Below are 12,000 nucleotides of genomic sequence, written 5' to 3'. Positions count from 1 at the left end.
ATAACTGACAAATATGTAATATGGTCATTAAATTTTGAAATAAGGCAATGTTGTTGTGAAATCAGTTTTATTATTCTTTAGTATTGAGTTATTATAATGAAATATTTCACAACGATCATTTTAACAATTTTATGATTTAAAAGTAATGACATTATGCTGAAAAACGACATTATGAAATAAAAAGTCCATTGTGGAAAAGAACATTATGAAAAAAAATGGACTTTGTAAAAAACGTTTTTTATTTTATAAAAGCTTGGAAAATGAATTAAAAGTCATTATCTTTAAAAGTATGAAGTTGTTAAAATTATCATCATGAATTATTTAATTATCATAATTCAATATTAAATAATAATAAAACATTTCATGATAACATTGCCTTATTTCACAATTTAATGGCCATATTTCATGTTTCTCATTTATTTATCAAAATGGTATTTATCTCAAAATGTTGTTTTTATTTATTTAATTATGAATCTTTTGGGGTTCCATATTTAACATGGTTTTGCATTTTTCATCACCGAATAACAACACTGATAATTTTTAGGGTGCCACTGTAACTTAAATTCATGACAATTTCAGTAAACACTATCTGACAAAACCAAACAGAAACAAAGATGGGTTGACATAAAAGCAACAGTAAAAACTACTCCAGGAGTTAAAAGTTAAGAACATAAATAAGACAAGAAATGATGCCACTGGGCAAGGTTTAAAGTCAGTCTGACTAAATACAAAGTTAAGTAAATAAATGAGGTTTAAGATAGATAAAAGATCAGCAGCGCCAAGATAAAAGTTTGTTTAGGAGCATTCAGTAATCTGACTGCAGACAGGATGAAGGACCTAGAGTAACAATTTGTTTTACAAGCAGGTAAAACAGCGACACTGAGAAGGCAACAAGCAGAATTCGTTGAATAGGTCGTGAGTTGAAGAGGCTTAAATATTCTCAGCCTTTCTGAGTGTCTGCTGGTTGCAAAGTGAGTTTAAGTCTCTCTGTATATACCAGTTATTTCAGAACAGATTTTAACAATCCTTCACTGTTTCTGTCTTTAACAGAGAGCTCATTAAACCAACAGATAAAAGAAAAACAAAGGAGAATCTCAATAAAAGACTGGTAAAAGTGAGATAGTATTCCAGGACTGAGCACGGAGCAAAAAAGACATTGGATATAAGGAAGTGTATTCATTGAACATCATAGTTTGGGAAAAAAAAATCTCATTATTGATCATTTTAGAATCAGATATGCTAAATGATACTGTGTGCAGAAATTAGAATATTTAGCAGTCAAGCAATAGTAACTCCCAAGGCAACAAAACTCCTGTGATGCAAAAGTATGACCCCGCATTTTTTGAGTTTGTACTTTTACAATACAAAATCTTAAATGCAAATGAATAACCGTGCTGTTTTATCTGTGCAAGTGCAGAAATATGAGGCTGCCCAGGTGATTAGAAACTCATTTGTAGATATTATAGCCCATTCCTTCAAAGTTTGTTTCACAAAATGCTGCTAAATTCTGTACACTGCCCTCAAGTTTTCAAAGTATTGTCCTTTGAATCTCAAATGTCTCCAATTACCTAATGTCGATAACGTACGAGCTTTAGAAAGCCTGGGTGTAGGGTATCATTTTCTGCTATGCCAACAGCAACAACAGGAATCCCAGTTACACAGCTGTCTCAAGCAAAAGTTTTATACAGAGTAAATGAAGATGATCATTTAATTTTAAGATCCCAATGATTTTGAGACAACGCACTCGCCCTGAAAATCCCTGTTCACAAACACAGCAGTATGGATTGTGCAATAAAAGAGACAGTGGACGGGGTTATTCCAGTTTGTCTTGTCAGCTCTGGTGTGGAATCAGCACCTTTACAACACAGTCATTAAGCAACCACAACTATCTTTCTCACACACGCTTTGTCCCAAAAACACACACAAAAACAAAGGCCATGTTGTGTGGTTGAGGTCAACTGTTGTCACAGAGCTGTTCAACAGAGTCTTTCTGTCAGCGTCTGAATGGTGCTGTCACCCTCAGTCCCAACAAGACCAACACAGAGATTGTTGCTTCCATTATGATAACACAATGCTTACATAATGGAGGCATGCACATGCTTTAGATAAAACGGGGTTGCTGTAAGTTGACTGGCTGTGTTTTATACAGATTGTCAGAGTCAGCTGTCATGATGAGTTGTGGCTGTGAAAGTTAGTGCTAATGTAGATGAGCATTAGCTGCTCTGCAGGGGGGGTTGTTCTCCCAGGGCGGCAGTAGATTACATCACTGTCCTTCCCGGTGATTTCCGCATGTTGATGTGTATTCATCCGTAAGTCAGCATGACAGCATGACAGCGGGGTGAGAGCCTTGAAGGAGAGATGACAAAGAAGAGATGGGTGCCAGGCAAAGATGGGATGACAGGAGGAAGGATGGGTGCAGGGGGGAACAGGAAAGCAGGATGGCAGGAGTTGGAGGGCAGGATGGAGGAAGAGCCAGAGGCTGCAATGATGGAGTGAAGTCAGTTCTGTTTGGAGGTACACGTTTTATCCCCCGGCCATAAATACACTTAAGTCTTGCCTGCAGTGGTGGATTACATGCTGTTACGTTTGTGCATGCATGAGTTAATTACATAAAGGGGAATAAAGACTGACACTGTGATCAACAGCATCAGGAGGAAAAACCCTGAAAACTGAAAGGACAACTTGTTGAATAGGAAAGAGTTTGTTGACTTTAATTGAATAACTTATGGTAATCTGTGGACTCTTTTTCCCACTTATTTTTTTCAAACATGATAACCAAATACAGGCAGTTACTACGCAACTGAAGAAATACGGTTTTGAAAAGGTAAAAATCATACTGTAAAAAAATAACACTGTAAAGAAACGGCAAAAGCACTGGCACCAAAGTTTCTGGATGGATACTGTAAAATTACAGTCAAACGTTGCAACACATAACTACGTGAAATACCTATAAAAAGAATCAGAAATGAACTATTCTTTGATTAGTGACAGATTCAAAAAAAAACAAAAAACCTCCAAACAGAACACGCTGCTCTTCTCATGGAAACACTTTCCTCTAATGCGTCACTGTTCACTTTGTGCTCCATCAGTTTGTGTCCTAAATTTGACCATTTTTGTGGTCTTTCACAGAAAAGTCATTTTTATTGTGACAGTGTTTGAAAGCATAAGTGAGGAAGACACACTGTGGATAAGAGACCCTGCTGCATAGGGGGCACAGCATGTCTGTGCTCCATGGCGCAAACCGGCTATCTATGCTCCAGGGCATGGACAGGCTCCACGGAGCAGTTTTGTACACTATTTTTGAAAAACAGATAAAATACTTGAAAAATTAGGTGTTAATAACTGTAAAATTAGGATATTTTTACAGTGTAAAATTACTGAAATTATATGTAAATCTGCTAACATTTTTTTTTTTATAAAAAAAAAAACCCAGGAAAAATCTGTTAAAAAATTACAGACCATTTCCTGTAAAGTTACATTTTTTTTAACAGTGCAGCAGCCATATTGAGCAACACAGACTCACATGTTGTTGCTCTTCATCAACCAAAACAAAACAAACTTTCTTTCAGTGTAATTATGAAAGGAAATGCAGCAGCCTCAGCAGAGTACACAAAGATAGCAAGATATATGATCCTTACTGTGTTCCATCCCCACACCTTCTTCAATGTGATTTTCTGCCTTATACCAAAAAATAAGGACAATCCTGATGCTCCAGATCTGATGCGCACACCTGTTTCATTGAAACATCCTGATCTAACCCACAAGGCTGGGCTATTGTTCCTTTTGTAACTATTTAGCATCACAGTCTCATCAATTTTACAGTCTCTCATTAGCTGCCACTTAATCTGTTGTTGAACTTTTCTTTACTGTTTATGAAGATGCTAAGTTTTGCTAAAAAGCTAAATAGTTTCATTTTTTCTTTCTCTGAAGATCTTAATAACACCTGTCATCTGATGCTTCCGGCTGTCACCATGGAAACGGAGGCCAGTCACATGCTGGAGGCGGCGCTGGAGCAGATGGATGACATCATTGCAGGTGAGGGCTGTGAAGCAGTCTTGTTGTCTCTGCCACAAAAGCCTTAAAGGCTTCGTCAAGAGCAATTTTCCATCGCTGTATCTGCCGTCTGTGGGGAGAGGAGTGGAAGTCACAAGATCTCACATGCTCAACTCTGAACCATCATGTTATCCTTTCTCAAGAACTGTTGTGTACAAACTGACCTCTCATCAGAGTCTGAGTCTTTTTGATTTTTATCTCACTTTTTTAATTTATAAACTTAGCACCTAAAGATATAAAATTTGTGTTTGGTAGATCATTTTATTGTTCTGACAATGACTTATTTTAACCATATGGCTAATGGGCAAAAAATGAACACAAAAGTTATAAATAGTTTGAATTTAAATGTGTATGTGTGTAAGAGTCATACAGTTGTACTATGTGTTTATTCAGGTTTTGTTGATCATTGTCAAATACTGATGCAGGGGAAAAAATGAAATATATATCTGGTTAGGCCCCTTCCATGAAAAACAGGAGCTTGTTGTGTAACGTACGAGTAAATAAAAGCAGATTTAAAGGTTCCACTTTTGCATCTGAAGCTCATCAAGTCCCTGCTGTTTTCCTAAAAACATGCTGATCTCATCCAGCGCTCTGAGTTGCTGTTCCCGCTCTCAGTGACCACAAATAGAAATACATTAAAAATCCCATTAGCGATAACATCAGCCAATCACTAACGAGCAAATTAGAGACACTTATCAGCAGAATTTAGACATGTTGGTCATAATGCATTCAATGATCAACATTTTTTCTTCATGGTTTGACTTTGTGTGGGATGGCATGTGAGCACTCCACTGCTTAATGACTTTCATTGTGGTGCTATAGATGTGACTTAAATAATGCTTCAAGCCACTGTTTGCAGGGAGAGCATGACTGTAGGACTTTGTCTCTTTTCTACCTTCGACCTCTATATACATAAAAGCATTCTTTGTTTTTCACCACGATCATGCTAAAAGAAAAAAAAAACGTTGAAGAAATATACCACAAAAGACAGCAGAATAACATTAACAGTCGCAAGCTTTTGCAGCAGGTTAATGTCATGTGCTGGTTCACAGTCATGGTCACTTCAGGGCTTGTGTCTACTAACAGCTTTTTGCTCCCTAAAGCTTCGTTTCAGTGTGCCTCTCACTGATATTAATTGTAGCTTGGTTTCACCAGTGAGCTCTGCTGTGCCTCAAAAGTTGAAGTATGTTCAGCTGAGAGCTCTGTTGACGCAGCAACCAAATTCAGCTCACACAGAGGGTTTTGGTGCTTCAGCCACTGAGAGTCAAAATGCTGATTTGCTTTGTGAAAGTAGGTGCTGCAAGCGCAGAAAGCACAGCGGGCACAAGCTCTTCTTTTTTTGAAACAAAGACCTAAAGTTGTCACCAAAACCAGCAAAGTCAGTACTTTCAAGAATCCAATATATTGTATCAGATATACCTTCTCTTTTTTCTTTTAATTTTGAATAAAGATTATAGATGTCAGCCATCAGTGTTTGGATCTTGATTTATACCACCCTTTGGCAGAAGTGTCTATGACAGTACCACTCTTTGCTCAAGTCAGACCAACATCTCACATCTGAGTTCTATGAGTTTGCTAATGTGTAAATGATCGAATTTAACAAACCTCGTTTGTATTGAACATTTCATATATAAACAGTGTCTAATTTTTTTGTAAATATTTCCAGAAATGGCCATGCCCCTCTAAATTAAATTTCTCATTCATTCCATTGTATGTAATAGCATTGCCATCTTTAAATAAATTATGTAGTTTTCTATTCCAAGCCACTTGTTCCAGTATATTTTCTGTTTACAAATTTTTATTTCAGGGTTGTGCCATATAGATGCATATTTCTGGTTATTATGAATTACCTTAAACTTTTTTGTGTACTTCTTGCCAAGTTGTTTTGAAATGAATTAAAATTAGGTTCAGCATTTTTACACACACTTTAGTGGAAGTTAAAGGTATAATTGGTAGTTTGGTTTAGATACATTTTTTGTTATGCTGGTTAAAATGATCTATATGTACCGATGGCAAGAAATACATGATGTGTTCTTGAAGTAGAGCGGAAAATTTCCGCTATCTACAGAAGGAGTAAAACAAGGAAAACACCAACCAATCGTCATCCAGGGACACCTTGTTTGTAAACCAATCAAATCCCGTCGCCGTTCTTCCCGCCTCCTGCGCATACATTTCACTGGCGTGCACATGATTCAGTGCGCGTGGCCGAGCTGAGAAGGAAGGAGCAGCGCTGCAGAACAGCGGAGAAGCAACCTGTACCTCGATTGCCCGTTGTCACTCCTCCAGCTGAACAGAGCAAGAGAAGGAAGACGGAGGCTTTCTTTTCTTGCTCTGTTCCCCTGCCTCTAACTACTGCCCCTCTCGCTCAACCTTGGGCATGTCCCCTCTGACCAGATGGGGTACATGGCTAACGGCTGTAATTCGGATCAGAGTCTAATAAACTCTCACCACAGGGGCTCTGACTAGAAAAAAAAAACTGTGATATTTGGTAAGTCCTAGAGAAAATGTACATTTAGTACTATTTGCATTATAGCTTTACTCCTGATATCATGTCACAGGTAAAAGTGGGCGATTCTAGCATGACAGTCGCGAGTACTGACAAAAGCCACGTTTGTTTATTGTTTTTTTTTAGCTTTTCGTTTTAACGTTTTGGTGTTTCCTTACCTCAAAATGAGACATGACTACGCAGGGGAAAACATAAAATGATGTGCTGAGTCCGTCTTTCAGTCATTCACAATCAGAGTCGCAAATCAGCGGCACCTGTACATGTGAGCGGGGGCGTTGCTGAAGGAGCTCCAAGGGGAGGGGCTAGCCGGAGTCCTGACGAGATGCTACATTCAAATTCATGCTAGTTTTTCAGGACTGCCAACCCTGCCTTTAAGGCCCCAGATGGTTTAAAAGGATATGTAAGTTCCTGTTCAATTAAAACTTAATCCAGATCTGAAAAAAACACTGCGTCAGAAGTATACTGTATAGACGTTAATCAGATAACTTTCAGTAAAAATGATAATTAAGTAAGCATTGTAAAATTGCGGTAAACTGTAATAAAATCAGTTGGAAATGAAACATCTTAGAGAAATTTTTTGATCAGAGTTTTCCAGACTTTTTCTGTAGGCCCTTCATCAGATCATTTTTTTCAATACAGAGAATGGATGGATGAGAGGTGAATATGTTGCCTTTTTCTTTATGTTATCACACTTTTGTTCAACTTAACATGAGTGTGAAAGCAAAACAGGGCTTTCCCCATTTTAAGTCTGCCATGTTTTTAATTCCCTGTTTGAACTGACATGTTTTTTTTTTATTTATATTGATGTGTTTTTTTATGTTAAAGTTATCCTGTAGTGTTATATTATGTAGTATAGTGCACAATTTATGATCTAGGTACTTAAAGGCCCAACCAGGGAAAAGAGTTGGAAATTAATGCTTTCCATAAACTCTCTGTGCAGCACATCAGATACATGCTTTGTTGTGAACTATGTGAAACTGCATCGTCCCTATCAAATAAATAAATTCAAATTCAATTTCAAAAAACCATGTGCACAGTCACTGTTAATGCTTGATGTGTACACTGTAGGACTAATGCCTCATTATTTAGAAAATGTCTTTTCTATCTTTTGGCATCACAAACTTATACACAGGTAACTAGCTAGACTGCCTGTATATAATTCAGAGTTCATGTGCTGCACGGATTACTCCAGGGATTAGAATTAAACTCAGGTGCTATTATCAAAGATATTCTAGTATATTGTTTTCATTGTGTGCTTTGTACTTTTTAGGGCTCCATGTACTGTGTGGTGTAGTCACAACTTAAGAGCAGGTGTTCATATGAATATGTTTCACAGAGAGTCTACATAAAATGAAAGGTTGAATGAACTTTATTTTCCTGCCCGGTCATAGTATAATTATTATTAACCAATCATGCAAACAGAAACCACACCCAAAAGGTAACACATTACAAACAAGCACATACACATATGCTAATGCAAACACAACCTTCAACTTTCAGGATGTTAATTCATGCCGTAACCACTCTGTTTGTGTCATGGTAATAATGATCTCATGATTTTTATTAAAAGTTGACTTTCATGTCCTTTTAGGTTCAAAAGTAGCTGCTGCAGAGTTCTCGAACAGTATGTACGACCTGGGGTCTCCGATCAGCACTGGTCCGCTGCAGGTCGTTCAGCTAGCCGAGGACCTCAAACTGGCCCTGGAGCTTCAGCCCAACCAGGAGGAGAAAGACAACCTCCGAGCACAACTTCCTGCTGAGACAGCACAGACTCTCATAGAGTGGCTTCAGACGGAGAATGTGAGTACAACTTCTGCTGCTCTTCACATCAACGTTTGTGACGTCTTCATTACATGTTCTCCACTCTGGAGTTAAGAAACTGGCTTCTCTTCATTGCTCTGCGCTCACTGGAGATGTCACATGAGATCTGTTTAATGTGAAGTTTTATTATAATGTGTTCATGAAGTGACTCTTTAACGAGCATTCGGTGAGAGCTGGATTCCTGTTTGTGTGCTGTTATATCAGCATGGTGACATAATCATGATTTTAATGTCAGTTTGGAGGTTCCTTAGTGCTCATTTCCATGAAAAAAAAAAACATGAAATGTGGCTCAAGAGAAGCATCTGATGATTCTTTTTGTCATGCTTGACTTTTCAAGTATGATGAACTGTCTCCTGTCTCCCATGATGCATTGCCTTTTGTCGTTGCTCCCTGCAGTAGATACAGATAGCTTTTTCATTCTCACAGAAGCTCAGTCGTCTTCAAGAAATGCTGGCACTGACATGTTCACACACTCATGTTTGTTAAGTACAGTACAAACAAACCTTATTTACACTTTTATCACTTGCACGAGACTTCTTATCTCACCTCCACCCTGGTGGAGTGATTATATAATGAATTAATCAGTTGACTAACTCCTTTATTATTTGAAAAAAAAAACTGTGGGGTAGCTTCACTCACAGACAGGATGAACCTCATTCGTCAGGTTTCCCAGTTATTAACAGGAGGATTTATGGAGCGACTCATTTTGAGTCTGTGATCAAACTCTCACTATCCCTACAAATCACACAGCTGGGTTCGAAACTCCGCTGTGCTCTCCGTGAACACGTCTCTGTGAATAACCGTCGAGTTCAGGATGTATCGCCTGGTGTTGCACAAATTACATAAGCATATTAATTGCGATGTTTTGGAAATTGACAGAGACAAGGAGGCACACATGCATCATGCTAACTAAAAGAACCAGCTGTTTTTCTGTTGAAAAGCTTCTTTCACCAGCGACTGTTTCTGCAGACAGTGTGCAGTGCGTTTCTCTCTGCTCGTATTTTAAGGTCAGGGTTATCCTAACAAATTAGACAAGCTGAACTGGATTCATCTGTTCTTTCAACACTGATTAGACAGGGCTGGTTTCAGAGCAGAGCTGCTTCAGGACCACAAACAAACATCTGCTCTCATTACTGTGTTTTTCTGCGCTCACTCTATATGCGAGTTTTGTGGATCAATTTCTCCGAAAGATCCTTCCCACCAAGCCTTTGTGACTCCAGGTATTTCACAGTACAGCTCAACATTTATTGAGAACTATAAACTCTTCTTTATGACAGTCTTCATGCAAACATGTCACAATATCTGAGCCCTGAGAAAACGATCTGTACCACAGATCAGAGGCTGTTAGAAATGTGCTGTTATTATTCATTATTTTTGTTTTGGTCATACTGTCAAAAACACCACAGCAGCTGTAGTTAACAAGCGGGGGGCTGAGAGGGAACTGCATAAAGTCTGATTTCCCAAGTAAAAAAAATGTTTGTTAAAGACTTTTCCTTGTTGATTGTAATCTGTGTCTGGTGTTTTTCCCAGAGAGAGTTAGTGTGGGGTCAGAGGGGTCAGCAGGACTGTCAGCAGGACTGTCAGCAGGACAGGAATTTAGCTGCTGGGCTACAGAGCAGTTATTATTCTGAGCTGCCCTGAGCCGACATCTAAACGCAGGGAAGAGCTCACAGCTCATTGAGCCTCTCATCACTCTCATGTTTTTTTATCATCTTGTCTTTCTTTCTTTCTTTCTTTCTTTCTTTCTTTCTTTCTTTCTTTCTTTCTTTCTTTCTTTCTTTCTTTCTTTCTGTCTTTCTTTCTTTCTCTACCTTTTCTTTCTTTCTTTCTTTCTTTCTTTCTTTCTTTCTTTCTTTCTTTCTTTCTTACACCCTTCTATTCTTGAATTTATGCTTTTTCATCCTTTCCTTTATTCTCCCTTTTCCTTTATTATATTTTTTCTGTTTCCTTCTTTTTTATCATTTCTTTTTTGGCCTTCTTGTCTTCCCCTTTTCTTTCATCCCTCTGTAGGGATGGGTGCTGAATTAGGTACTTTTATAGGTACCAACCAAATTCTGTCAGAAGTACCGGGTACCGATTCACACAAAATCAAAAGGTACCATGTTTAGGTACCTGAATGCATCCTTGTGACTGTGAGGGAGTGGAAGAGTAGGTGATTTTCTCATGCTGAATATGAACACATTGCAAAGTTATATATTGTGTAATAAATATGTTAAAATGAACTAAAAAAATTATTATACAAATTAATATTTTTTACCACATAAACACAAAAGTACCAAAAATTGTATTGTTGAGTACTGGTACTGATTGCCAGGTACCGGGTATCAGTACCATACATTTTAAATGTGAAAGGTACCCATCTCTATCCTTCTGTCTATTCTTTCTTCCTTTCTTTGTCTTTTTTACTTCTTCCTTTCTTGCACCCCTTTTTCTTCTTCCAATATTTTCTTTACACTTTGGTAAAATCTCCCTTTTAATTATTCTTCCTTACTCTATTTTTCTTGGTTTCTTCCTTTTATTCCTAATCTAATGGTTTGTTCCATCCCTTCTTCCTTTCTCCTATTTTTCCTTTTTCCTTCTTTCTGTCTTCCTTTCATTCTTTCTCTTATTCTTTTCTCCCTTTCTTGTTCCTTTCCTTCTTACTTTGGTTATTTTTTTTCTCTCAGTTCAAAAAAGAATTCCTACATTAATTATAGACTGAACCAAGCCAATTATTTTGACCATTTATTATTAACAGGATTTTTTATTATTATTATTTTAAAACTTAAAGAGAATAATGTGACATTATTTAATTCTGCTTCTACACCTGGACTCTTTTACATAGTGCTCTGTTTTCTTCCCATAAGAAAACATTCTGTGTGGTCTATTGAAGCCTTTAGGTCTCGGATTGTTACAATGATAAACACTTAGAGCAGCAGGTCTGCAGGGCCAGCAGCTCTTTTTCTCAGAAAAAAGTGATTATAATAAGCCCGATGGTTTTACATAGATCCGATCTAGTTTATCTGTTGGGCCTGCCCCTGCTTTACCTCTGTGTGGGTGTCTGAAGCTGGAGTCTCCATGTCCAGTGTGGCGACTGCTGTGTTTGTGTTTCACTAGGCTTCTTCAGACACTGGTGGGTTATGTTACTGACACTGTGTTCATGTTTTAAACTGTGGTTTATAAATTAAAGTCATTTATTTATTCTATTAAGTACTTGGATAAAGCTCCAAACTCATCACAGTGAACTCAGAGAGCTGATGTTTTCAGTGTCATCCTAATTACACTACAACATTTACCCAGAGTTACAGCGGTATGTGAGCGAGGGAAAGAGGGAAGAAAACAACTGGAAGTTTTGGGAAAGGGTCCAGTGACTTTTCCTCAGAGACACTATTACAACTCCACTATGATCGGCTTCCTGTGCCAAGCTCCCTCCCTAACACCCTCACACCCTCCGCCTGTCCTGCATGTCCTCTCAGACTTTCTTCATTTCTTACTCCCCTCTTCTCCACATCCTTCACTCTTTTTTCTCTCTTTCTCTTCTTTCTCTCTTTCACTCTGTCCTGCGACCCTCCCGTCTTGTTGCTCCTCTGCGTGTTTGGACACCGTCTCTCCTTTCTGACATGAGTCTGTTTATAAATGGG

The 12,000-nt window shown here is 38.1% G+C and overlaps 1 protein-coding gene and 1 long non-coding RNA gene across 2 annotated transcripts in view; one reads left to right on the top strand and one right to left on the bottom strand.

Moving 5' to 3' along the window:
* Positions 1 to 12,000, top strand: part of ppfibp2b (PPFIA binding protein 2b) — a 103,302-nt gene that overhangs the window by 27,507 nt on the left and 63,795 nt on the right. Inside the window, exons 2-3 of the mRNA XM_074678569.1 lie at positions 3,931 to 4,035; positions 8,151 to 8,359. Coding sequence (XP_074534670.1) covers positions 3,954 to 4,035; positions 8,151 to 8,359 — 291 coding nt within the window. The 5' untranslated portion in view covers positions 3,931 to 3,953. The remainder of the gene's footprint in view (positions 1 to 3,930; positions 4,036 to 8,150; positions 8,360 to 12,000) is intronic.
* LOC141797138 (uncharacterized) lies at positions 2,268 to 6,796 on the bottom strand. The gene is made up of 3 exons (XR_012598921.1): positions 6,718 to 6,796; positions 3,944 to 4,123; positions 2,268 to 2,346 (listed from the first exon to the last, which is right to left on the bottom strand). It is a non-coding gene; the product is annotated as an uncharacterized LOC141797138 (long non-coding RNA).

Source organism: Halichoeres trimaculatus, unplaced genomic scaffold (assembly GCF_033239565.1).
Source record: "Halichoeres trimaculatus isolate MK-OKI-2021-1 unplaced genomic scaffold, fHalTri1.1 fHalTri1_scaffold_10, whole genome shotgun sequence".
Classification (NCBI taxonomy): Eukaryota; Metazoa; Chordata; class Actinopteri; order Labriformes; family Labridae; genus Halichoeres; species Halichoeres trimaculatus.
This window is presented reverse-complemented; position numbering and strand designations above follow the sequence as displayed.